This window comes from Pogonomyrmex barbatus, unplaced genomic scaffold (genome assembly GCF_055798465.1).
Source record: "Pogonomyrmex barbatus isolate J1 unplaced genomic scaffold, ASM5579846v1 scaffold5, whole genome shotgun sequence".
Taxonomy (NCBI): domain Eukaryota; kingdom Metazoa; phylum Arthropoda; class Insecta; order Hymenoptera; family Formicidae; genus Pogonomyrmex; species Pogonomyrmex barbatus.
Window position 1 is genome coordinate 10052247 of NW_028297149.1, and position 27430 is coordinate 10079676.

At 38.9% G+C, this 27430-nt stretch overlaps 3 protein-coding genes across 11 annotated transcripts in view; 1 reads left to right on the plus strand and 2 right to left on the minus strand.

Annotated features, from left to right (window-relative positions):
* Positions 1-220: 220 nt before the first annotated feature.
* On the minus strand, positions 221-9956 carry LOC105427480 (glutathione S-transferase-like). 4 transcript variants are annotated; one of them, XM_011639222.2, is made up of 5 exons: positions 9511-9956; positions 4467-4634; positions 3973-4140; positions 2746-2888; positions 221-2307 (listed from the first exon to the last, which is right to left on the minus strand). In XM_011639222.2, the coding sequence occupies exons 2-5, from the start codon at positions 4609-4611 to the stop codon at positions 2140-2142; spliced, it is 624 nt and encodes a 207-aa protein (XP_011637524.1). In that variant the 5' UTR covers positions 4612-4634; positions 9511-9956; the 3' UTR covers positions 221-2139. The 4 variants fall into 4 exon arrangements, with proteins under 4 accessions (XP_011637524.1, XP_011637525.1, XP_011637526.1 ...); XM_011639223.2 differs by having other exon boundaries at positions 4467-4627; positions 9511-9955; XM_011639224.2 differs by lacking the exon at positions 9511-9956 and adding an exon at positions 5301-9477 and having other exon boundaries at positions 4467-4627.
* Positions 9957-11217: 1261 nt separating this feature from the next.
* The window catches only part of LOC105427482 (carcinine transporter), a 25168-nt gene continuing 8955 nt past the window's right edge, over positions 11218-27430 (plus strand). Inside the window, exons 1-2 of one of the 5 annotated variants that reach the window (XM_089081554.1) lie at positions 11218-11449; positions 12354-12406. In XM_089081554.1, coding sequence (XP_088937680.1) covers positions 11448-11449; positions 12354-12406 — 55 coding nt within the window. In that variant the 5' untranslated portion in view covers positions 11218-11447. The other 4 variants (XM_011639230.3, XM_011639228.3, XM_011639232.2 and 1 more) reach the window with 4 other exon arrangements.
* LOC105427481 (carcinine transporter-like) overlaps positions 13777-27430 on the minus strand; it is a 32232-nt gene continuing 18578 nt past the window's right edge. For both annotated transcript variants that reach the window (XM_011639225.2, XM_089081555.1), the window contains one exon: positions 13777-14373. The gene's annotated coding sequence lies outside the window, so the exon portion shown is untranslated. The remainder of the gene's footprint in view (positions 14374-27430) is intronic.

Below are 27430 nucleotides of genomic sequence, written 5' to 3' on the forward strand. Positions count from 1 at the left end.
TTACTTTGTTTTTTGTTTCCTTGTAATTCAAAAACAATCGTCGTTACAATTGATCGAATTAATTTTAATGAAACTTGAAATAAAATCTTGAAACAAAAAATGATTTAGTCGATAAAAAAATGAATAGACTTTGACGCAAAGTCAAGTCAGTTTTCTTATGTTTTTATGAGCGCGACGCTATTGATATTAATATATGCTATGTTAATCAAATAGGTTACACTTGTTTGCATATTATTATCATTATTACTATCAGTCGTACAGTATTTTGCAATCACAAAAACATTTATATTATTTGTAATCTCCATTTGTAATCTCAAATTAATAGTACACTTAGTTACATACATTACATATTGCACATGTACATACATACACACATTCGCATTCAATTTTTTTTTCTAAAGAAATTTCACCTTGTTTGATAATTACAATTGACTATGTTGCCATACCCGCAAATACGTCTTTAAGTGCCGACGAAAGCATAGAGTTTTTTATCATTTCCATCATAGCATATAAGAAAATCTATTTTCGTTACTTCTTTCTAACAATGAGATATATTTTACATGCATACGCATTCGTTTATTATCTCGTTCAAACAAAACATTACATCGAGATCTTATGAAGTACGTTCATAAAATCGCTTATCGATAAAAGCAAAAGGTCGTTAAATTATCTTGAACTCTTTATTACAATTAATTATTGATTGCATTCTATTTGATTTTTGCTGATCATCGTGATCGAAAAATTCTATACATGAAATATGCATACAGAATTGTATTTACATCGTTATGTTTGTTCATTCAATAGATTTTTCTGCTTTTCTGTATATTTAATATTACCCTGTGTATTATATCGTATTCAATTCCGATTGGATTTATTTCGTGCAAAACAAGTGGGAATGATATAACCACTGATACAAGGTGACTGATCACAACTGTATCTCTTCTCGTAGGTAAATAGAACGGATATTAAATAGAAAAGTTCTCGACCATTTTGGCTCTTGATTATTAATGATTATGAATTATTAATTAATAAAAATTTGCAAATGCACGCTCATTCGCAAACCTTTATTAATTAATAACTCACTTATAACTTTACGAAGCTCGCAAAATGATACAGGACTTTTCGACTTTTATTGTTATCAGTACAGTCTGTTTTATCTGTCTACAGAAAGTAATCAATACAGAAATGTAATCAAACATCCAGTATAAAAACGGATCTAAATCGAAGGTTCAAACAAACGCAACATGAAAGAATGACTTGTTGTCGTGTTTAGCTTTCGAAAAATTGTTCGTATTTATTCGCGCTGTTTATTCGATTTGGATTCGTTTTGCGAGATAGATCAATTACGAATCGCGAAACGAGATAGTCGTTATCTTACAATATTTTTCTCGTCGCGCTTAATTTTTCTACGACGTGGATTTTTCTTCGGCGACATAAAAGTCGTAGCACCACTCACACATCACACGACGCGATAAATGAACACATTGATCAAGCTTCATTTGTACCCTAAACATTCATTCGATAGTAATCTCACGCGCGCGTTGTCCATTTAATCAGCGAAAACGAATGTCATGTAAACAATGTAAATAATGTTAACAATTTGAAATTGATGGATGATATAAATTTCAACTGATATAACAAAATTATCCTTTAAGCTGACTGGGAAGAAAAAGATAATATTTTTTCAATGGTCTTTGTTGTCCAAATAATAAGTGAAATCGCGCATTATTCTTTGTCTGACAATGATATACAAATATCACTTCTTTTTAAGCTTCTAAATTGATTTACCGTTTTATCCACTCGACTGATAACAAAATTCATCTAAAAGCAAGCATTGACATAACATTATTATTTTCGAAGCAAATATATTTATGTATTGTGAACTGAGAGAACAATTTAAGATTCAATTTCGCAGTTCAAATTGTATACAAAAATATTTGGGACGATATTCTAAATGTAGTTAGCCTACAAAAATGGGCACAGAAGGAACAGATGAAGAGCATATTGCGTTTGCGTTATGCCACAATTAATATCGATCGCCGTGTCACGACGATACAGGACAGTGAATTGCAAGCGTCAGATATGTACTTATTTGTGTTGTCGACATCGCCTTCCGGTTTCCGTCGTCGAAACGACATTTCAAAACTCCGAATGAGGTCGTCGAGTCAGCCAGTCAGCGATCGCGCTGATTTCGTGCACCCTTTTCTTCAGGCCGCGCAAAGCAGGATAATTTTCCAAAGCGGTCGCGCCGAAGATGTTCTCGAAGTTCTCCAACGCCACCGTGAAAACAAAATCCGCCCACGTGGTCTGAAAAGCAGCAATTTACCGAAAACCGTCGAAAACGTAAATTTGTCGCAATGCCAAAGAAAGCCGTCTTAATTAAAAGCCGCGACGTTCGCCTCGTCAAGCTTCCATGTAAGCTCTGATTTTAATGTATGATTTTAACAAAAATATCGAACAAAAAATGTTTTCTTTTTCACACAAAAAAAAACGGTTTCGCCGAGACATTTAAAAATTTATTTGAATAATTTTGTTTAAAATGTTTTATTTTTTTATCAACTAATTAAAAAAAAAGTTATTTTCAGATCTAGCCAAATTTTTAGAAACTTCAACAAAATCTCCGTTCTTTCCATGCATTTATTTTACATTTTCCAATGTATAAACTAATTAATTTTAATTTATACTTAATTAAACTTGTCGTGTAGAGGCAGAATATTATTACTTAGAATCTACGATTCTCTTTACCATAGAACCGACCGCATAGCCGCCGTTCTCGGCAACAGTTTGCTCGAATTTATTCAGGTAGAACGGTATCGTTTCCTTCAAGAGTTTCGCCTTCTTCTCTTCCTTCTTAAATAGATCCTCTTCCGTGCGATATTGAAAGATAACTGAAAAACATACATTACCGTAAGCGAGCGTTAGTCGTTCCTCCTCGTACCCAGGAAAAAACCATTTTGTTGGCAAGTATAAAAATTTGGTCTAAAAATGCAGATCTGAAAATAACTTTGTTGAACCTTCAAAATTATTATATACAATGTTCAAATTAATTGTTAGAAAATCAAAAATTTTTGCAGTATTATTAGTATTCTATATAATAATTTTGATGGTCCAACAAAATTATTTTTAAATTTGTATCTGGCCACATTTTTTTTAGATTTGCCAGCAAAAAACTGTTTTTTTCGTGAAATACAAATGCATCGTCAAAGTGACACATTGCAATTAAAGCGCGTCGTTGTACGTTCCGTAGACGGATATTCCCAAACGTTTCCAAAAGCCGTTTATCGAGCAACCGAATAGATCAGAATTATGAATTCTACGGAACGATAACCTAGGATCCCATAACCTAGGATGTCTCGTTAAGCGTCTAATTGGAATCGCGTGTATTATTACTCGGAGATTATGCCGGCGGCGATCCGGTTGCGGGTGTCGCGCGACGTGTCACGTCAGACCTTCGCGAGAAGCTTTTCTGGAACGATTGCCGTCCGCTCGATTATGTGACGACCTCGGGGAGAGCTCGGAAATATAGGTCGCGCGATCTCGCGCCTGTCTTTCAGAGGAGCGAAAAGCGGAACTATCCCGTCACATCCAGCCGCGTCGCGGAGTTTTTCCTGAAGATCTACGTTGTGCATCGTACGCGCGCTCGCGCTCGCGTTGCGCACTTTCCCTCTCTATCCGAAAGAGCTTCCTCGGGAAAACGTTTTCATTTTCACGTCGCCGAACGCTTGAAAAGCTCGAGCGTCATAGACCGCGTCGACTCGCGTGAACTTGCGGGACTTAATTAAATTGCACCGTGACAGTGAGCGTGAAGTTTTTCGTCGACGAAAAATTCTTAGAGGAAAACGGGAAATTGCAATTCGGATTCACGACCGAAAAGGAATATTGATTCGGCGCCAAAGTGGGGAGGAAGATACGCGGCTGTAAGCGGCTTTGCGGAACTGTTATGGTACTGCGCCGAGCATATGTATCACTTACATTGTTTCAGGTCTCCCAAAGTATCGACCAGCACGTCGCACAGCATCGATTCCCATTCGTCCTTGCCCGCGAGATCGTGCTCGCGGGCCAGGTAACGCGCCACGGCGTTGCTCTGCGCTATCGGCTTGCCATCTATCTCCAGGACTGGCAGCATCCCGTAAGGCATCGCTGGAAACAAGAGAAAGCAATCGACGAAGTACTTAAGCGCAGGCTTAAGTAACAGCGAAGAATCCGGGGCAATTTGTCTTCGCTCGGGTTATCGATAAAAATGTTACGTGCACGTTCCCGATTAATTCACGCTGTTTAACAGTTCGCCGATTGTTCCTTTTTATCACGCTCGAAATATTTATGTTTAGCACAAATTTCCTTTTTAACAACAATGAAATCGAAATCGGATCGATCTTTCGCGTGCGTCTTCTGTGAAAATTTGCATCGCGACGAATTTATTATATATTACGCGAAAAAGTGGTTTTAATTTGATTTCTGACACTTACACTTCTTAAGCTCGGGCCAGCGATCGTTGGAAATTCTCTCGTCGATATAGTCGATACCCGCGTAGGCGAATATGTAGCGAATATGCTCGGCACGACCTCGTGCATTAAAGTAGATCAATTTGTACTTCGGCTGTTCTTCAGCCATCTTCCTTAATCTCAATCTGAAAACTTCCGAAGGTGTCAGAGAAGTTACGGGTTCAATTTCAAGTTGATTACCATCGTTAGACTATTTTTAAGGCCGCAAGTAGAAATAGTACCAATATGGTCAGCCATGATTAACAATTCGTAGAATAAAAATGTCCCGTTTGATGGCGTCAATAAAAAGTACCCTAACTTTATTTTTACTCAGAAATTTTTATTAAAATTATTTTCTGATATTATTATTTTATAATAATTTTTTTTCTTAAAATTCTAAAAGATGTTAGATAAGGAAAGAACGATTTTATTAAAACACATAAAAATTTGAATAAATTTTTAATAATTTAGCAAGCAATTTAAATGCTCAACATATTCAATTCAATTATTTTCAAATCTGTATACGGTTAACCTTTTACTTATGGTTTACCTTTAACTGTATCAAAATTTTCTTTCCATATGTACATAATTGTTTTCTTCAAATTAGTACGAAACTTTCAAATATATTTAGAAATTCGTAATTTTTCACAAAAAGTCTAAAAATCTAAAAATTTAACCAGACAAAAATATTTTTTTTGGACTATCAAAATAATTATTACGAAGTTGTTTGCAATAAAAAATTATGCAATATTATCTTGATTAAGCGTCCTACATAATAACTTTAATAAAATTATTTGTTCTAATAACATTTATAGATACTTTTCGGCAGAATCGTCCTTGCTCGTGAAGACATAAACAATTTCTTAGAGACAGCTTTGTGTACCGCGGCATCGCCAGTTTTCATTTCGAGCTTCAGCGCGCCCGAACGAAGAGGCTCTATCTTTGTGGGTGATCTGCGTGATAATTCACGATATCGTGAATTATCACCTATAGATTCCGGACGTTCCGTGAGATGCTACGCTCTATCTGGAGTATCTTCACTGCGGGCGGCCGACTTGTTTCGCGTGGAAATAACGGCAGGGTTGCGTGATTACGCGCGTGCGAACGGTCGGGGTTTTATCAAATTTCGGGAATCGCGGAAGGCACCCCCTCTCCCGCCCCCCCCCGGGATAGATAAGCCGCGGCATAACTGGCGAACCCGGGCGTACTTCCTGAGTTTCCTTGGCAAATCGCGGGATTCCGTCACACATATATGCACGTAAACGTATTTACATGTGCGAAGATGTGATGCATCAAGGTACATTGTGCGGAGCGACACACGGGCGTTTGCGCGTTAATAACGCAAACGTTATTGACCCGCATTGCGTGTACGTGTGGACGTTTATATATTTCGCATGTCAATCACTTCGCATCTCCAGGTTATCATCCAGGAGATTCGATTTCCGTCGCGATCGCGAGGTCGCCGACGTCACCGCCGACGATCACGATCCGAATCCGAATCGGAACGGAATCGTGTACTTAACGCGAGTGCAACGCGATTTCGAAGTGACGTTGCATAATTCATGTTATGTCTAAGCCGACGGGGAGGACCCGACGACTCGGTACGAAGTAGCTGAGTAAACTGGCGGTTTCGCGTGTTAACGAAATTCGAAATGAGAAAACTTCGCAAGAGTTTGTCGGTCACGCGCCGGCGATGTACCCGTGGCATACATCTCCGTGGGAAGAAGACCCCGGGCGATAATTATTTGATAATTCCGGCTTAATTACGCGCGTTTTTTTTCAGCGTCTATCTCGTCTTATCACTGGGAATTATCACTGTTATCGATGAAATTGATTTCTGAATCGCATGGAGAATTGCGCAAATTGCGTCTTCCGTTGAAGTTTGACCCAACCGCCGTATAAAAGAACAAAATAATATTATTCAACGAACGCGCGGATATTCAATTAAAGTTATTCCTTTCGAGAAAACGCGTTCTCTTACGGCTCAGAAATTACCTCTGATCCGATTACTTTCGGTCGTAGGGAAGATCATTCGAGAGCAAAGGTTTCATCCCTTGCGCGCAAAAATCGTCGTACGAATGGTATAAGAGCGGTCTCGGTCATGCAGGAAATTACACGATATTATACATTAAATATTCAAATGAGAAGGTTGAATGCCGACCGCAAGGGGCCTGAAAATCTCCGTTTTCGTCCCGGAATTCGGCCATTTAATTCTGTTTCTCCCCCGCGAAACAAACGAGCGTGACCCAGTTTGATTATCCGAGTGGGAAGGATTTTAAAAGAACGGAGCCATCTAATTAACGCGCGCCGGTGTTAATTTCCAGTTCACGGAACCAGGGATTTGTGTAGACAATTGCATTTATTGATTATCGCTCGGAGAATTCTCGATATCCTCGATTCCATCCCGGATCGAGAGGAGCAGATGACGGGCGATGTTGTTGCGCGAGGTACAATCCGCTCTGCATTTAATTCGCACGGATGCAAGTGCGTTTGAAACGTGCACGAGTCCGGTGAATGTAATCTATACCGACGCGAATCAACCCTGCGTTCATCATCCGACTCGATCCTTAATTAATATTCTCTCTTACGTTTACCTTTTTTCTAGAACGCGGGATGTTTAACTGGTCTCTTCTTTCTTTCACCGAAGAATCGCGTAAGGCACTTGGGACTGTGGATCTCTCGTGTCTCATAAGTCGTAATTTGTTATTTACGAGATTTTTGAGTAACCTGAACAATCATCGAGTTCGCATTTATTATTTATCCTTGGCGGATTTTTTGATGAAATTAAAGGAAATCGTCTGGAATCGTCGTTCAATTCCTCTTGTTTTATGTACGAGGCTATGCATCGTGAATGTTGAACGATGAACAAGTCACGAATTATGAAAGGCGTATCGTCTGCCGCGGCAAAAATATCTCAGATCATCCAACTATTTCTCGTCAAATTATAACTGACGATAGGCAAAGGATCGATATCGCTGTCTAATTCGCGGACGTAAGCCCGGTCGGGATCGGACTGTTTCTACTAATAGCGATCGCGCTAATCCCGATTTGGTTGAGATAGCCGGATATTTAACGTGGTTACATGTGCGAACAGACAGTCGAGTCGAATGTCGGCATAGGTCGCGCCGATAACCGAATCCCGATAACTATATTTGACGTAAAATCAATGGCCCGTATCTGCGAAAACATTAATTCGGCGCGTGGGCGGACAGGTGGAAGGATATAAGGTACGTAAGGGCTGAAAGAGTATTAATGTTGACGTTACGCCGACCTCGCCGACAGGAGGTCCCTCCCCTCGGCACGGGTTCGGGGTTTCCGCACGGCGAAAGTTCGCCTCGGCAAATTCATTAATCATGCCGGGCTATTTCGACGCGGACGTTTCGACTCTCTGGATGAAAGCGAGATTATGAAAAGCCCTCCGCGAAATTATCTCGACGGGAATATCGATCTGAGACATGGCACCACTCTCCCTCGAAACTCGTCCTTCGGATCAGCTTTATCAGCGAGGAAATCGCTTGATACGATCGTATTATTCGTCGAAAAATCCGACGTAAACGAAAACAATTCCGCTTTTCGTGCACCCACGAGGTGCACATTGACGATCTGTATCGAAATTTTTACAAAACAAAAATTCCCGATATTTCCCCTCGGTATTTTTCAACGTGCTTTTACTCGTGTCCTTATAATCCTTTTAGTTTATTAAAAGGCGAGCTAATAACAGTTGATAAACTGTTGTGCGACACTACAACTTTTTTTTCGTATTTTCCGATTGAAGGTAGAATATAATTTGTATTTCTTCTGGCTTCTCGAGTATTTAGAACTGCGTTGTCTTCCGTTTTTCTTTCAGCTCCCGAGCAGAATGTTGTTAATCTTCCTTTTGACGCCAATTTTTTTCTCCCGGGAGAAAATAAATTTAGAGTTTGTTGAAGGATCTGTCATTAAATCAGTTGAGAAGTGCCCGGAACGCTCTATTGGATACGCATATTTTTCTTTTTGTGGAATTTTTTTCTTAGATTTTCATATTTCACTATCATGTAATATTACAATAATGTCAAGAACAATAAGAATCCTCTCTTTATTCATAATTCGCAATTTCCTGGGAGATACGGAATTGTTGAAGAAATCAAGGTAATGTTTCTAGTCTAGTTAAATTACTTTTGAAATATTTTATTTAATTAACTTGCGAAATGTATTCATTCTCATTTTTGACGGTCGCAATGTGTCTTCGGTCCTTATGAGAAACGACATTCGTATATTGATCTTTACGGAAGTATTACTTTTGCGCAAACGGAGATACTTCGGCCCACTCAAGGAAGTACGATCCTCTCGATATGAGGATCGTTAGTTCGTTGGCGAGATGCCAAATTCGATATTGAGAATATTAGGAGCGAGAGAAAGAGAGAGAGAGAGAGAGAGAGAGAGAGAGAGAGAGAGAGAAAATATGCTTTATAATATATTTTTTCCCCATATTTATCACCTTCACCACACAGCGAGCTTTTTATTATTTTATTACTCAAAATTGAAGTTTAAATTTCAAGAATTTGAAATTGAAATTCACACGTAAAAGAAGTTCTTTTTTTATATTTTTATTTATAGGATTGAACGTTTAACGTCAAGGAAAAAATCGATCGAGCGAAATAAAAGAAACCGTACGACGTGTATACACGTACAGGCGAAAGGATTGTGCATAAACAATGCACTATGAATATGTATGCTGGATTTTTAGTTTTTTAGTAGATTGAAAACTTTATTCCGTGTACGAAGAACGTGAGAGCAATGCGTGATAAAATTATTGATCCCAAATTCTGAATTAATTGAAATCAGAAGCTGTGTAGAAATAGGAGCTGTAAACTTGATATTTTTAATTAAAAAAAAGTAAGACTAAAAAATACAATGCTGTAATTTAAAATAAAAAAAAAAAAAGAAAACATTAAATATTCATCTACGTTTTTCTAGATAGATATGCTCGCGTTCGGTATTCTATTATCGGACACCACAAGAGCAGCACGTAAAAACGAAGTAAACTCACTTCGCAAGTCAACGTGACGAATCGTTGACGCTGCCGCGTTTTCCTGTTTTCTTTTTAACCCCAGGCGCGATGTGTACAAATAGGCGCCGTGCAGGAGCTAACGTCGAAATCACTCGATCGTCGTCGCGTCTCGGCGAACTCACCCCGTCGTACCAAACGTATCCCGCTACCACGCCGGGATAAAGTGCGCACTCGTGCGCCGAACACGGGACCGCGACTGAACGGTCGTGCGGACGTGATCCTGCGCGGCGGGCGGAGGACCACTGGTTTCCTTCGACACCACTTGCGCTCTGCTCGGGCACCATCGCGAGTTTCAGGCTCCGACGGGCACGATGCGCAACCTCAGAAAATTTATACCACCCGCCAGATTCTCCACCCTCCCCCCGTCGCGAGCTGCACCGCGGGGGGAGGGAGAGGGGCGGGCGGCCCGGAAACTCGGCCGTCCTGGACTTCGCGTACGCTAGTGATCCTTTTGTGGGAATTTTGCTCGCGGGAATTTGTCTCGTCGGTCGGCAGAAGAGCCAACGAGTCAAATCGATGCGTTCGACGACCTTTGTCGGACGCAGGTAAGTCGATCCTCCGAGAGATTCACGCGGAAATACCGCGCGATAATGGATCTCTCGGTTCCCTTCTTCAGTGAAACTTGCGGCTTTATAGTCAGACGCGCTCGCGAAATTGCGGCATAATGTAGCATGAATGCCGGAGGATGCAAATTGGATTCTCTGAGACCGAGATGCGTCGTAACTTTCTGCTCGAGCGCGCCCGCCCCGAGAAGAAAATAAATACGTGGCAATAAATAAATTATGCGCCGGCGTAACGACTACGCGCTTGCACAACGTTTATATTTAACGATAAAAAGCTGCGTGATTTTAACGTCACGCGGAATATCGTTAATTGCTCGGCACGACTGATTCGCCGAGCGATCTTTTTTTAACAGCAAATGATTTCCACGTATATAACTTTACACGAACGCACACTAACTCACACGTGGCGTAAACAGCCATACGAACAGGCGACTATACGTTAAATGTTATGTCGTGCTTGGGTCAGTTAATTGGTCAGACCAAGCCAGTTAGTTTCATTACGTTATCTCCATCTTCGTGAGTTTCACACAATAGATACCTCTTCCAATAACGGGGTCACTAGGTTTGCTCGCGTAACTTAGAGCCTCTGTATCGTAATGTTTGTCATTACACAACGGTCAAAAAAAAAAAGAGATTTCAATGTCGAGGTCGCCGATAAAAATTTTTTGCATATGTGAATTATAAATGCCATAAAACTTGACGCACGAGTCACACCTTAACACGACGTAACGATTTATAAATTATCCAACGGTGACTCGCAAAAATTGACCGATCGCCTCGAAAAATTAGATTATTTCGATTTTATAAAGATTCATCACTTGTTTTCCTCACAACGCAAAAGTAATTCTGAGAGTAGCATTCTGAGAGTAAAATTCTGAGTAAAATATTTGATCCCTCTTTGTTAAAATCCCTTCCTAATGGAAGGAAGATCCTAAGATCGTTAATTCCGATGGAGGAAGGAAAAACAGAGGCAGGATAAATTAAAAGAGGAAAATTATATAGAATCGACGGTAAAACCGGCGCGTTCAGCGCCGAAGTTAGCACTTCTCTCGCGGAGGATTACGTAAATCCGGCGTTTCCACAGAAGAATAACCGGGGGCATCGTTAATGGGTCGCTGTAAAGTGGCAAAGAATTGCCGGCCGTAAATGCCGCGTGTGTGCCCTGATGAATCCGGCAGAGCCTCTAAAACGCATTCTACCAGCTCGCCCGCGAGTATTTTGTTACCGCGACGAACGCACTAAATGACGGTTCAGTGCAGGGCTAGCCGGCGATGAGAGCGAGACCGACGATCCCGTCCGCGCGTTTTCCACGACCGAAGCCGAGGTTGCCTTAGCAGCACGGACGTGTAATCGATGTAAGTGTATCGGTCGATCGTCCGAGGAAAATCGTCCTGGCGAGGCTGTCCCTTCCTTGTGTTTCTTCACGACCGCGTCTCGCTCGGTTTTCGGTTCCGAGAAATGCGCGGATATTTACAACGAGTGATAAAAAGTAAGGACGTATCTGGTGTTGGCAGGGTCTGTATGTCTGATAAGCGGGTAATGTCTCGGAAGCCCGGTCTTTATTTGAACGACGTGTAATGCACCGGCGAATTTGGGGCTTATCAGTTCTTAGCGATTAAGCCTCGAATATTACGCAAGACACTTTCGAGATAATGAAATTCCCTCGCATTTAATTTAAACTGAAACGATAGTTCCCCGTCATTCAGCCGCATTTTAGAATCTCCGCTCGTTTATAAAGCGTAACGTTTACGCTGGGTATTATTTGAATGGATCTGACGCGCGGGGCTCGTTGAAAACGCGTGCAAATTGCAATTTCACGGAACATCCGTCACCGTGACAACCAACGCGGTATTTTTCTTGTTTTTCCTTCGCGCCCGGACTGTTTGAAATCGCGCTTGCGACGACAAAAAATTAAATTACCGGTTTATACAGATTATCAGTACGGTATCTTCGAGATGTGTAATTCTTTATCGATCATCACGTCGTGTATTCTTGATTATGAATGCGAAAATCGCTGGAAATCAAAGGTTTCGCTCAGCATTGATTGGAATGGCAAATTAGATAGAAGAAGCTAATCGCTTTCTGTGCTAAGTGTTAATTTTAACGTACGTTCGTTACTTATAATTTTCCATTCATCAATCATTAAGAGCTGGAAAATCCAAGATTTGCAATCAGTTCTTGTTGTTGCATTCTTAATTAATTACTTTATCTAAGACACGAGCTTAATTAAAATCTTTATGACTGCATTTTTGTCAACAGGCCTCGATATGACGCATTTTTTCAAATAGTGATAACAATCCTAAGCATCAACGGTAATTATTTACTGCATGTGTATTTAAGCTTTTATATCTCATTATTTATAAAAAAAAAAAATAGGAAATACGATATAATAAAGTCAGTGATCGTTTAAATAAAATGAAATTTATCGTTATGAATATTTATATTATCCACATAAAAATCATTAAATAATTACGTCAGCAATAATATTGATAATATTGATATTTCTATAAATTTTAATGAGTTTTAGAAAGTAAAACTCGCAGCACTTTATCGAAATATCTGGAGGCATTTTAAATAGATATAACGTAGAATAATTCTCGATTAATTGTGAACTTTTCAACTTCGTTGGATGCGTTATCGTTCTTGCGACATTCCCGTCTGCTAATCACCAAGATATCGAGACTGACCAAAGAATACTTCCGAAGTCCGTCGTCGCGTCACTATAAACGCATGGTGAAATAAATTGATAAGACTAATTGCGATCGGCACGTAAAGCGCGATGACGGAGCGCAAGAATGAAGATCATTCTGATGATCTTCATTCTTGGCCTCTGGGCCAGAAACAATCTAGAGAGAATCTCGCAAAACTACGTCGTTCTGATAACTAAAGGATTAAACAAGATTTTAGTCGGAAAAATCGAAAATTTTTAAAACTTTATTTGAAAACATAATATTTATTTATTAACCGCCTTCGCGATTTAAGACAGCATTGTCTTTTGAAGTTGCAAGCAGGATAAGGATACGCGTCAGAGAAACGCGATTTGTTTTCGAAGAATAATTTTCGGAACCTGGCAGATTTTTCTCCTCCCTCGGTCTCTTTCGAGCATCCACCATATAGCATCTTGCGTACTTCACTGGTCGATCGGGACGGGAAGTGGGCGGGGGGAGGGCGAAGGGTAAGTAGGATAAATTGAGAAGATTAATCGCAATCTCCACGTAGCTCGGGTTGCACTATTGTCCGACGAACGCGTTCGTGCCTCGTCCTCCCTCCTGAACTTCTGAAACTGGGTTGCATAATGGTTTGCGACCGAGCTATAGTCACGCCAACTAGTTAGCCTGGAATCGCAGCCACGGCGGTATCGAAATGCGGGCGTCTGTCCGTCGATCCGGTCAGGGTGGGGAATATGCCTTCGTCGGGGATCACGCGCCGACCGACGAGTATGCTAAGGGCGACATGTATCAAGCGTGCTGAAGAATTCATCCTGTGAATGCCACTTGATTTTCTCCCTCATTCGATTTTCATTCGCCGTCGGGTCTCGCGAGTCTCCCTGAACTCGCGTGAATCGCGAAATCAGTTGCAACTTTGAAACTGATCAGCTCAATCTGATTAGTCGAAGAAAAGCCGTCATTCTTCTCTCTTTCTTTCTTCCTTCCTCTATCTTTCTCTCTCTTTTTTTCCTCTCTTTTATTTTTTTTTTTTTTCGCAAACTAGCATCTCGTTAACTTGAAAAAGAGAGAAATGCGATAAATAAATAGTATATGGCAATACTTGCCAGATTCGCGCAACTTTCGCTATGTTAGCTCTGGCTGCAAGGGATGCCGTTTTGTTTACGGGACGTTGATGCTGCTCCGGCGATTAATTTTCGTCAGCGGAACGTTATATAAACATCTCGCTATAGGGCTTATCGCTGGCAAACTGCTCCCAGCATCGGGAGCGCATCCGCTGCCGTATTCATATCCACGTCGTCGTCGTCGTCGTCAGCGTCCGTCGGGAGAAACTCATGGAAACTCACTAAATTATAATGGATTAACGAGATGGAGATCGACAACGTTACCGGCCTTAATGAGCGACACGATTAAAACTTTGCTGAGCACGAGACAATTCCGCTATCCTCCTTGCGTCAAATGTTATTCGCCATCATTCATCTCTTAACTACCCCGAAAACGGTGTTGATGCGTAATTAAGCTCTCCATTGACAAGGAGGCTTTCATCGACCTGCATATCATTGCTTCAATTTTTAACATCTCGAATATCTCTTTCCTCCTTTATTTTCCTTTTTCTGAAACAGCAATTTACAAATTATGTCTGATTATGAAGCTCTCTTAACACAAATTTAAATAATTTTCATTAATTACATAAAGAAATTCAATTAGTCGTGTTAATAAGATTGCGTAAATGCAATTATTTATTGCAATAATCTTATTTTTCTTAGTAACAAATTAAATATTGAGAAGTTACGCAATTAAAAAGCAAAACGGAATAATATCATTAATTTCGTAGAGAGGAATTCTACGGATTTATTCGAATTTGACGATTTAATCTCTGTTTTGTACTTGGCGAGGAAATTGCAAGTATCTTTGTTTTGAGTATATGCATTTGTAATAGCTAATAAAATCGCATGCTTATTAAACGAGACAATTTTAAAGTCATTAATTTGTCACTGGTTTACAAAGTACTCATGTGGTCTCGATGTTTGTATTCGTGTCATCTCGACGTTTTACAGAAACCGACAAAACGCGCGGGAAGAGAAAGACTGTGTAAACAAAGCTGCAAAGCTGCACTTGAGCCAAGCTCCTTTTATTACGCGTGTGATCTGAAATGCAGACACCTGTCTACATTTATTATTCGATTTATCTTTTTTTCATCACCGATAAAGCACACGCGTTCGGTAAGCGCGGGTGAAGAAACTCGGCAACGAAATCAGGCAAATCGAAAATTCCTGAATATCGTCTTGAGCCTATTATCGGCTGTCCGATTAAAATTGATCGACGTTTGCCAGTCTCTCGTTTTGCAGCTGTAAAACGATTCGAAACGAACGATAATCGAAACGATCGTTCGATTTCCGTCCGTTGACGGTGGCCACTTGGTGTGAATTAAAAAGCGCTTTGACTTACTTTAACGGGCGTCGGCGATCATGGAACGATCGATTCCCTAAGTCTATTGCCTAAATTGACACCAATCTTTATGAGACGTTGCTCATCTTCGGAGAAACTTCCGTTCGCATTTAAATAGCGATCTATGACGTTCGTTTATAAATTATATGCACGAGCGTGTGCGCGTGAAAATGATTTACGCGAATCGTCCCCGATAAAGACAGCTGTCGTGCCGTTGGAAAAGGATATGATACAATTGTCAGGACGATTCTCGGTCAGAGCTGTCGGCAAAAGATAGACCGCGATGATGCAAAACCGCGAACGGTTTACATGACACTCTCCCCGAGCGATATTCGACACGGACGAAAATAAAGTTATCTCACGCACCGATAATTAAACGGTAAACCAAGCGTGATCGATACGATTTGCACATTTATGACTTTATCACGTAATTAACGACGAGGAAATAACACCCTCCCGTTGTATTTGGTTTCGATGAACAATGTGACACGTGTAACTTCATTAGGCATCGATGATGCGCACTGAAAATCAATAATGTTAATTCCAGCTGTCATATTCAATAAAGATATATTTTCATCTTTGTTAAAGGATTAGCATTTGCGTTACATTATACGTTACATGTGACGCATTACACGTAATGCATTAACGTTAATTGCACGTAATGCATTATACGTAATTGTAGAATTACGATGAAATGGTCAAGTATCGCGACTTGCTTTGAGTAAAATTATACGGTTATTAGCGTTATCGCCTCGTATTATCGCAATATGTGCAGACTTAAGCTCGTCCGTTGACAATTCTGCTCATGGAAAATGTGTATAGTAGCAATCTTTCCTGATAACATCGCCCTTATTAACTGTTCTTATCACTCACTATTTGTTATACCAGTCTGCGTTTGTTTCGTTACCAAGAATACTTTATTACTTTCACTACTGTGAAAAGTCACGTTTGCTCTTCTTGAAAAAAAAAAGGCAATCCCGAACGTACACTACCGTTCATAAGTTTCCGAGCATGTTTGAAACTAAAGTAAAATAAAATTTTTAATTTTCCAAACAGCATATTAGTCCGTGACAGTTATTTTTGTTATTTTATAGTTAAAAAAGATGAAATTTTTATAGTTAAGTTGCTAAAATAAACAAAATGATTTAAAAATGTGTGTTTTATCTTAAGGATTGTCTAGGAACTTATGAATGATAGTAAATACAATATCATTGCAAACAAGAATCGTTTCTAACGACGTATTTGCGCGGTTTTGACAAAGTAGGATAATCGTGAGTTGTGAGAAAATAATACCTCACCTGTTTTCCCCAGTTTCTTCCTGCGGAATCGTAATATCGGGATACGCGGTATTTATTACTGCGGTGACACCGCACAACGTGATCTTCCGAGAAGATTACATAAAGTTAGAGGATACTAATTATGCGCCTCAGAATTTTAATTAGCTTCGCGCTGCGAATAATTTAATTTTATTGAAAACTTATTTTGCATTAAACATTTTTGTACACCGACTGCAAATAAAATTTACGTGATTTACAAAATTAATCGTTCTCCGAGCACTTGAATGAAAATGTATGCGCGATCGTTTGCAGGCGGTGAATTTATACGCGATTGAGTTCGTCACGTGTCCTTCAAGGGAAAGATAAAATTGGCTAAGATTCTCAGTGCGGCACGTCAAGTGAAATAAATAAAGGCGATCTCCTCGGGCGTCTCCGGCGCAGCTGACAGGCGCATTACCGCGTCAAGTTCTTCAGATCGATATCGTTGATTGAACAAATCCGAGTCGCTTCCCTGATCACGCGAGGATCTAGAAAGTGTTCTCGAACGAACGGACGGACAAACGAGCCGAGCATCGGCGACGTGGCTTTTGTGTCTCGGCAAACAACGGACCAATCTCGGATGATCTCAAGACCATGATTTTTCCGCGGCCTGATTTCTCGCGGCATCCCCCGAGCGTCTATTCGTCGCCCGCCCCCGCTGTCCGATTGAAAATATAGCGAAGGAAGAGAGGGGAAAAAAATTGGGGCGTGCGAAAGGTAATCGATCGGACGGCCGGAGATACATGCACCCTGCGCGGCCACGTGCCCCGAGATGTTTTCGTTTTGCGGGGGAGATATCGACGTCGGAAATATCGTCGCGGCGTCGAAATACAAAATCCGAAACGATGACCATTATAGTAGATAAACACGTACTTCCAAAATTATTATTATTATCATCGTCGTCGGGCTCGTTGCATTAAGCTATTGTTGTATCAGCGGGGACGTCAATTTCAATCGACGAACGTCATTAATTTCAATTGAACGTTTGCACGGGTATTACCGTTCCTCGTGTAAGCCGTTGTAAATTCAGAGAATAAAATCAACCGTGTTTTGCAATTTAATCCACGTGACAACGGATCTCTCTCGCTTTCACTAAGGTTTATTAAATTAGCTTTCGGGAGGCTTCTCGACTATCGGAGATTCGTAAAAGTGAAATACGATTCATTTTCATCTCTCGAAATTTGCAGGGAGATCCGCGGCTTTTGAGAGCGCGAGGTGTTGAATCGACGATGCGAGTTTGCGCGATTCACGTGTTGCGTCATTTTGCGCATGTTATTATACGTCGAGACGACACGCGAGAAAAAAGATTCGATCAGCCGTGAATAAACGCTATATGTCGATATCGTAGACGTGACGAGGCGTATCGTCAAGTGCGACCGGCAATATCTCGGATTCTGCGCGGCTGCACCGCTGTTACGTCGACGACTTTTTTATGCGACGAATTGCATAATGCAAATAAATACGAGCCTCTTTGTGGGACGAGACCGCGGGGAGGTGTGTCCGCGGGAACCAGCCTGTAAACTCGCCGCGCGTGGGCGAGAGATCCCCCCCCCTTTTTTTTTATCCCATTACGTCTGTTTCGTTTATCAATTTTATCTGTTCTATTGCATGACCAGTTCTACTTATCGCATCCACTTATCGCGTCTATCAATTCATTATGCTGAATGATGAATTGAAAAATTACGAATTAATGAGAAATTTGTTTCTTTTTTCCTTTTTTTAGTTCTCACTGGTTCTTTCCAGTTTTAATTTAACGTAGGACTCGGGCGCAAAAAAGTGCACGGTCATCGTATTCAATAATCAATTGACCTTAAATGGGGACAATTAAGGGATCTCCGTTGTATTTTTGTCGAAAGGACGCACTGTTGGCGCGGTAAATTCGCGCAGACTCTCGAGTAGAACATTTTTCTCTCATACGTACGTGTCTGGAGTTGATCGATCCGCGATTCCTGAAACGACAGCCTCCCCGCGTCCCGACGGAACCGCCGGAGCTGCCGCGATTTCTATCTCATCTCTCACGCGGAGGTGCAACGTGATTTATCTGTTTGGCACGCGACGTAGTACGCAATAGCAGACAATTCGCGACTTGTTCGTCAGAAGTTAAAAAAAGAATCAGATTTTATCCACGCGCGAAACGGACGCAATACGCGCGATTGACGTTCGTCTTTTATTAACGGCAAAACTGCGTTTTTTTTTTTCTTATCGCTTATTAATTTTAGCTGACGGACAACGTCACGCGCCGCTCGTGTAGCGGAACTTCCGCAACGATAGATCTCACGATAGAAAGATTTTTCATACGAAGAGCATCTTTTTGTTTGCGTATTTCTATAAATATCGTGTAAAGTCAATTTATAACAACGACTCCCAGCGTATCCACGTCATTTATCGCGATGAGAGTCCTTATCTCGAGTTTCCCAACTCCGCGGATATGCAGCTTCCTCAATGCCGAGGAAGGCCAAGTTCTATTTGCGAGTGACAGAGCTTCTCAAGCGGTCTCACATTCGTCGGATGATTTAGCTGACGTCATAACAAAACGCCCGGCGAAACCGCAACCTTTCGCAACAATCTCGGAGAAATGAGTCTCATTCTCTTCGCGACAAGAAATTTTTTCCTCATGGAAGTTGAGCCGACAAACATGTAGAACCTATCGATCGGAGGATTATCTTTGCCGATACCGCCCGGCTGCAGTTTTACGAGTCTGATTCGCTCTTCGTAGTCTTGTCGTGAAGCAAGTTTCCGAGACTATACACCGAGATCCCTGCCCTTGACAGGCAGTTTAATGAATTATTGATGATGCATTTGAATTCATTTAAATGCGATGGCATAAAATTGCTAAGAAATCCGCGGTTTCGCCGATAAAATGACGACATCTCGACCGAACTTAAAATTTCGGCTTGCGGGAAGAAGACATTTCCTATTTGGCAACTATAAGATGAAAAGTAACTATTACATTGTGGATAATATTTGCATATACATGCGTCTCTCAGAACAAAGATGAAAAAATGAGACTGACATTAAGATTTGATTCTGAAATATATATAATTTTATATATATATATATATATATATTTTATACAACTTTATATTTTTATTTTATAATATATATATTTTTTTCCTCTAATAAAGATATAAATATAATAAAATATATTTTAATTTTTGAAAAACTTTTTCCGTTTTCTACGAAAATATACGTGTAAATTCTGTTTCCTGTGAAAATATATACGTGTGTGTGTGAAAAAATACTCGCATTCTAATAATAAATTCTCGCAATCTTCATAGCATGCTCTTTATTAATATGTGATCTTTGAATTAATAATGAATTATGATGCTATCGAAATCACATATTAATACGCAGAATATTCTTCGGCAGTTCTGAGATCCTATTGTATTGCTTTCCGGTCCGATGATCATTTCCACGAATATCACGTCAGAAAATACAATACGTAATACATACTGTGATAAATTTGCGATCCACAAAAGTGTTAATTGTCGGAAAATTATTAAATAATAATGAGTTTTTTTATCATGGTGTATTTCAAAGTTATTATGCGCTTCGGTATGTCATAAAAGCGAAAAAATTTATTATTTATTACCAGCTACCAAGTTGTTTATAGAAATATAAATTTATAAAATATATGTAATAGGATATATAATAGGATCTTTTAGTCTCTCTAATAAAGACGAAAAGAGGAGAGCAGAAGAGATACCGATATGATACCGAAAGTAAAGCTATTTTCAGCTTATTTTCAGCAGCATTGGCGATAAAACATTCGATCTGATTTTTCGCGAGCAAGTAGAGTCTATCTACCATCGACTGAATCACCCAAGCGTGACCGCATTGACATTTCCAAGGACTTCCTATAGGAGTGAACTAAAGGAGTAGGAGCGAGGATTAGATTAGGTCACGTGGAATCCGACTGCCAAGCTAAAAATAAGAAAATAATCTTCACGATTATCGATCCGATAGATGAAGAGTTTTGCTCTGGAGGTGGTAATTAGCCTGAAAAATACGTGCCGATCGAAATGATCTCTGATAAATAGCCTAGATAATAACCTATTCTGTCGCGCGCGTCAAAATGCATGTCGATACGTTGATATGTCAACGCATCATGAAGATCATCATCATACCATAGAAATTTAATAATGGTACGTCAGCGCCCAACAAAAACAGTAACGTCAAGGAAAAAAAAACTCGTATGGCTCGGCAGGTATCGCTGATCACGTGTCAGTCGAAGTACTCGGTAATTAAGATCGGAAAATTTTCTTAGAACCTCGGCCTAGGAAAATAAATGGATGGCGTGGAATAAATTTGTCGGTCACCTTTGAGACCGCGTTCGATCGATATCTCGATGAGGCATCTGTTTGGCTCATTTTGCATTCCAAAATAGACAGCCGCAATCATGATGATAACACGTTACATTTTCGCAATCCGCGCAACTTTGCCGCGGGGCATCGCCGACCTGATAAAACTAATGTCATTCGCGAGTTTCTTTCGCGAGCAGTGCGATTCATGAGCGGTTCGTGCGCGTTTCGCGTGCGAACTGCGTTGCATTTTATTTGTTAAAGCATGCACGGCTGCGGCACGTTTCCTCGATTCGGCAAAAAAGAACCCCCATGCGAAAGATCGCGCCTTTGTCCCGATCGATCCGAGAAACACTGACACGGATGACATTGACTGTAATCGTCGGTGTGTATGCGAATGTGTCCCTAAGCATTTTGCCGCGCTACTATTCCTGATCTTTTTGCACGGTCAACTTCACGTCGTCACGATTTTTATAGCTGCACTTAATCCAAACAGTCGACCGAATTACTTCTGAAGTATAGCCCTGCGAAAAATTAAAAATCGAATTAAGGCCGATATTCATAATATCATTCTTATATTTAAGATCGTCTAAGTCAGGTCTCAGGTTGTCTTAAGATCCTGCTCAGCCAATGAAATGACCATATTATATCTTGAATTCATGCTTTAAGATGATCTTAGATATAAGAAATGACTATGAACCGGCCTAAGAAAGACTAATTATTTTAACGTAAGGCGAATAAATTATCCAATTCAATTGTTTCACATAAAATTCTGTATTTCTTTGAAAAATCGAATATTTCTGGTCTATTTATTTTAATTGCTATAAGAATTAAAGATTATTTTGCAACCACTTGTTTTAGTTTCTTGTTTCTAAAGAAAAATGGACTCTCCTATTTGCGATTTACGCTTGCTGTTCGTTATGTTAATTAACATATCACTTTGTGAGATGATTATGACACCTCCGTGCAGTGGAATATTTTAATACGTCTGGGCGAAATTAATTGCATACTGTCATCCTGCATTTGCTGCGCAAAGACGTCCTCGTATTGTTGCTATCTAAATCCGCTAATAAATTATGGTTTACTCGTCTGCTTGTTAATTGCTTTCTTCGCGGCAGGTTAAGCCGAAAATGCCATTGTTTAACGAATTGATAATTAGAAACAACCACACATTGCCATTATAGACGCATGCGGATCTCAAATCTTTGATGCATCGCCATCTGATGACAATTAACGCTCTCTTTTTCGAGCGCTGCTCATTATGACTTTTAAGATGCATTTATGCATAGATATAGGTATAAGCTCTTAATGTATGGTACAGTAAAAATAACGTTACGTGTGATAAGAAAATAAGTATTCTAAGATATGTCGCAGTTTAAGTAAACAGATAAATAAAATAGATTGACAGGTAAGAAAATGAATTATGCCAAGTCTTTATATGACCGACTATAGCTAACCTCGATCCGATTTTTTGCGAGCAATATGTTAATATTTTTATGAAACCTGAAACTATCGCGTGGCCTTACTGACAATTGCGAATTTTGTTTTGCACTTCGAGCATCTATTCAATATATGTATATACGTATATACAGCTATTGCAATATCTTATTGAAATAGAAAGAGTGAAAAAACTAGCTCATTTTTTAAGTTTATGTGTTAAAGATTTAATCGGATTTGATTTACTGAAAACTTGTCTCGTTACGAATAAGAAGTGTTCGTGTTCGTAAAAATATATTTTATTGTTGTTTAAATCTTACTTAAACCATCAAGATTATTGACTCTGAAGACTGAAATAAAGGAATACATTAAAGTTAAAGTGGCTTATTGGAAGCTTAATTATGTATAAAAGATCTTAGGTTAAATAGTAACTAATTGTTTAGTTAGAAGTTAAGTAATGAAGTTAAATTAACTAAGTTAATAACTTAGTTAATATCAAATAAATTAATTTTTAACTTTTGTTTAAAATTAAATTTATTTTACAATTTCTTGTTCCATATTATGACTTTTTATATTATAATTATTTCATTATTTAAAATAATTTAATTTTATAAAATTACAATAGTATAATTACAATAGTATAATTTAATACAAAATAATGCTTTTCAAAAGTAATTTTTAATTCAAGTTAATTTATTTAAGGTAAACGAATTGATTTTATAGGACATTAATTTTAATTTAATTAAAATAAAAATTTAACTTAAATAACTCTGATTTAATTAGATATACTTCGCTATCACTAAAAAATATTTTTTAACAGATATTTTTTAATAAATCACTCGTTTTTCTTAATTTTATTAGATTAATCTTTCTCGTGTTCTGTTAGAATAGCAAAGATAATTAACATTTATTTCTGAGGTGTGACTGCAAGAGAACAGGCGATCCTTCGATCCTTTGTGATCGTTACTCTGGTTTGTGGTTTGTCTAATGATTCGAAGAAGTGCGAGATTCGAAATACCATTAGATAGCAAAGTTATTTAAGCACGCCCTTCTTGCTTACTCGTCAATAATTAAAAATCACCATTACCGTCTTGGTGTATTAAAAAAAGTTATTAATCTGAAAATCTGTAGCTTAGCGATTTACGATACAAGCTCGCGGAAATCTGCAAGCAAATTCTTCGCAATCTTTGTCTCTAAGAAGCAATTATCGTATGATATTCATATGCTTAATATATCTTAGCTCGCATTACGCACCTGTACACACCCATTAAGTTATAATGTATTCAAAGCATAATATAATGTATTAAAAGGCAAGAGAAAAAAATCTCATTTCCAGCTTTCGCTATTTTTAGCGATGAATCGTCATGCGTGCACGATTTCACAATGCTTTGTTAAACGCACTTGAGATAAAACTGAATTGATATAATTTATTATTACTTAATTGATATAATTTACATATAATTAAAGTCATTATTCGATAAATGACTGTTATGCGAACTGTCAATGTATGATCCTTGAGAACTTTTGAGGAAGTTTGTTGAAATGAAATACTGAAGAAATGAAAAGCTTAGATTTGTCAAGAAATACAAGAAATGTGTTCGGCGACAGTTATAGACGATCATATAAGAACTTTGGAATAATTCAATTTTTATTTATCCACTTATTTAAACCGCGACGTTTTGTAGCATTTCATTTTTAAATCTTCAGCGACGATTAATCAGATTTTCTCTTCCTGCTCGACGACTCGCGAGTCATCATGTCTTCATTTCCTTTGGATTTGATACGATTCCGATAGTCGTAGTGATGCTGTCGCAATACTTTAAGTCGTTTTTCGTCTTTATCGCGTCCTCGCGTAACAGCTCATTAGATTCACGTGTTTTACGCAATTATAGCAATTCGCAAGGACGTCGACGCACAATTCATCGTGCAATGTTCTTGTGCCGGCCATTCGAGCTGAGCGTTAGAAATTAATATCATCCGTGTCAATTTAATCGTTTCGGGCAGACAATTCCAATGGCGCCGAATTCATTTAAATTTTCATTGCATAATACGGATCAATTTCAATATCGTGTCACTATCGTCGTTGACTAATGCCGATTCAGTCGCTCTATTTGACCTATCAGGACGGATTTCACTGTAGAAAGTGATACCATTAAAACGAACATCAATCAGCATTTAGGCAATTATGAAATATCTTTAGCTTGCAACGAGAGAATTACTGAAAATCTATTAGTAAGATAGAAAGGAAAGGAACATCGCAAATTCGAATTTTTTGATTTAAATGAATTTTTGTGAAGCTAAAAGATTCTGAATTTTTCGTGTATAATATAAATTAAAAAGAAAATCTTTTTTAGTTTTCTTTTATGTTAAATTCTTTTATGTTAAATAGTTTTTAAAAATTTGTTTTATTTGTTGTATTTAAAACTTGTTTATGTTCCCTTGTATTATTAATTCTAATTTTTCTCTATCTCTATCTCTGATTTAAGAGTTATACATCAGAATTTACAAGAGAATCTTTAAGATACTAATCTATATAGATACTAGAAGTAATATTTTAACGAGATTACAATTTAAAAAATATAAATAAGATAAGTATAGTAATTAAGTATAGTAATTAAGAGAGAATATATTTGTTTATCTGAGTAAGTCTACCATTAGAGACGTCGGCTATCAACGTCATTTGGCGTTTCTAACACGCAACGATGAAACAAATCGCGTGAAGAAAAATGCGACATGCGCGACATGCGCATGCGATGACATTTAGGAAAAAGGAAAACGAGCCCCGTGGAATCCCGTGACGTGGCATACCGCGCGAGTATCCTCCATCGTTTCTCGAATTTTTCCTCCGTGCGTAAAACGCAACAAAAAGAGTTCGCGCGTTTTCCTCCGTCCCGTGAGGCGGCTCGGACATTTCTTCTCCGACGCTGCGAAGCCGTATCTTCCACCGTCGTTCGCGTTCGTCAACCGGTTCCGAGCCGTCCTTACCGTCTTTCTCGGCGTCTCCATCTCGATGGTCCCCGATATTTTGCCTGAGCCGACGTTCTATTCCGGTCTTGGGTTTTCCCTGCGCATGTGCCACCGATCAAGGCCATCATCTTCACGTCTGGGCGAACTCGCGACGCACCGTCGCCGGAAGTTGAAGCATCGCTGTCTCCGTCGTCGTTCTTTATCGATACATCGCGTTTTATACAACTCGTTCACCTTCTGACAGATGTTTTGATGCGATGGATGATCTGACTCTCAGATGAAATAATTTAGACGAAACGTGATTTTTTTAAAGCAGAAAAAATCCCTTCTCTCGTCGTCGTAAACATTCCATTTGCGTAATCAGATATTCGGCGAAAAAAATGAAGATGAATTTTTTGTGTTGAAGAAATCAGATTTTTTTCATAATAAAAATCATACTTTGGGATTTGTAAAATACAAGTGAGGAAGGGAATTCGTCTATAGATGTGTGAAATGACGTATCGTCGTGTTATCGAGAGTTTATCACTAACATTACGATCTGTTGTTCATGGAATTTTGTGTTTTTCTCGCGTTGTCACTCTCTAAAATACGTTCGTAAACAGATTCGTATGAATATAACATTCGGCTAACTTGATACGTAGTTGCATGATGCAAGTTCTCTCAGTTTGAATGCCATTTGCAAATTATAATACTATAAATTTCTGTCTACACACGATGATGTAATCATGTCGAATGAAGATTTATTAGTGGAACTTCTTTTATGAATGACAAATTTCTTCATGATTCACTTCAATGTTTTTCCTTCCTTTTTTGTAAGAAAAAAATAATAGTAGTATAATAATTGATACTTGCTTCATTGATATCGTGGTTAATTATTGACAAAATGATGATACTTACTTTAATAGATAATCATAAAAAAGATACACGAGGTAAAATACACGATAAAAAAGATACACGATAAAAATTCTTGATCTAATTAAATTATTGACGTCTAATTGAACATCACGATTAAAGTGCTATAAATTATTAAGATTAAATCATTTAATTTCATTCGCTGTTAATTTTTTATATGATAATTTGGACTTTAGACATTAAATTACTCTTCGATTAAAGTATTATGCTATTCTGTTAATATCGATCAAAAATAGATGAAAAGAGTATACTACAATATTCTACGTTGTGATTTTCCAACCTGTATAATCTTTTGGTATTTGCCGTACGAGATATCAAAATCTTATCAAAACACTTGATTAAATAAAACGTTTTTGCATCTTTCCTAATTTTAAGATTATAGTAATTACATCCTCATTAGGTTATCAATATAGCATTACTAATGAGATCAGAATACGAGACAAACTTAACTCTTAAAAGCAAAAAATCTAATCTCATTATCATTTTTAATAATTTAATGAAATTTACATTATCAATAAGATTGATTAATGATCTATCGGAATTTTAAACGTACTCAGTAAAACAGTAATTACGATATATTTAATTATAATAAAATTAAAATTACGACCTACGATTTAATATTATAAGAATTATAATAGAAAAGAAAAATGGACTTGTTGCAAAACGTTATTGATATCAGATAAAAATTTCAAAAGGACAACATTTTATCCAATTGTCTGCAAGATTAATGTGATTTCCAAGTGCATTGGCGGGGAATCAAGAATACTCAAAAATTTTGTTTAAAAATACATCGCGCAAAGATAAATAAACAAATATCTTAATTTTCTCGCGACATGGGATTTGTTGGTGTCGTGGATCTTTCCAAGTATCTCGTTCCTCCGAAAATTTCGTTCCTCCGAACGGAACGGCTACGCGGAATGACGCATTCGCATCCGCTCTTTATATCGGTGCACTCACCTGTGCGCGAGGCTCGCGAGGCGCGAAAGGCCGCGGCTCGCCGCGGCTGGAGGAAAGCGATGACGTTCGCGGAACGAGCGTGCGATCAGGAAAGACCGGCGGTCGTGCGTGCGGGAACGCCGTGCGAAACCGCGAAATCCCCCCGTTCTTGTGCGTGCGTTTCCCAGTGACGTCACAGAGATCGCGATCCGAACGTCGCCAGGAGATTGCGTTTGCCCGATCCGCTGACGTCCGCCGGTCGCCCGCCGGTCCCATCAAGGTGGGGAAGAGCGCGGTTTTCTGTAGTCGGTGGAAGACTATAAAGCCCCACCAATCGGTTGCGCCGCCGACAG

Coding starts and splice junctions, on each gene's coding strand:
- LOC105427480 (XM_089081570.1), bottom strand. CDS start 5,385: ATGAAAACTGGCGATGCCGCGGTACACAAAGCTGTCTCTAAGAAATTG. Junction 4,635..5,300: donor AAGGACGATTCTGCCGAAAA/GTATCTATAAAT, acceptor CACCTTCGGAAG/TTTTCAGATTGAGATTAAGG. Junction 4,141..4,466: donor CTGGCCCGAGCTTAAGAAGT/GTAAGTGTCAGA, acceptor TCTTGTTTCCAG/CGATGCCTTACGGGATGCTG.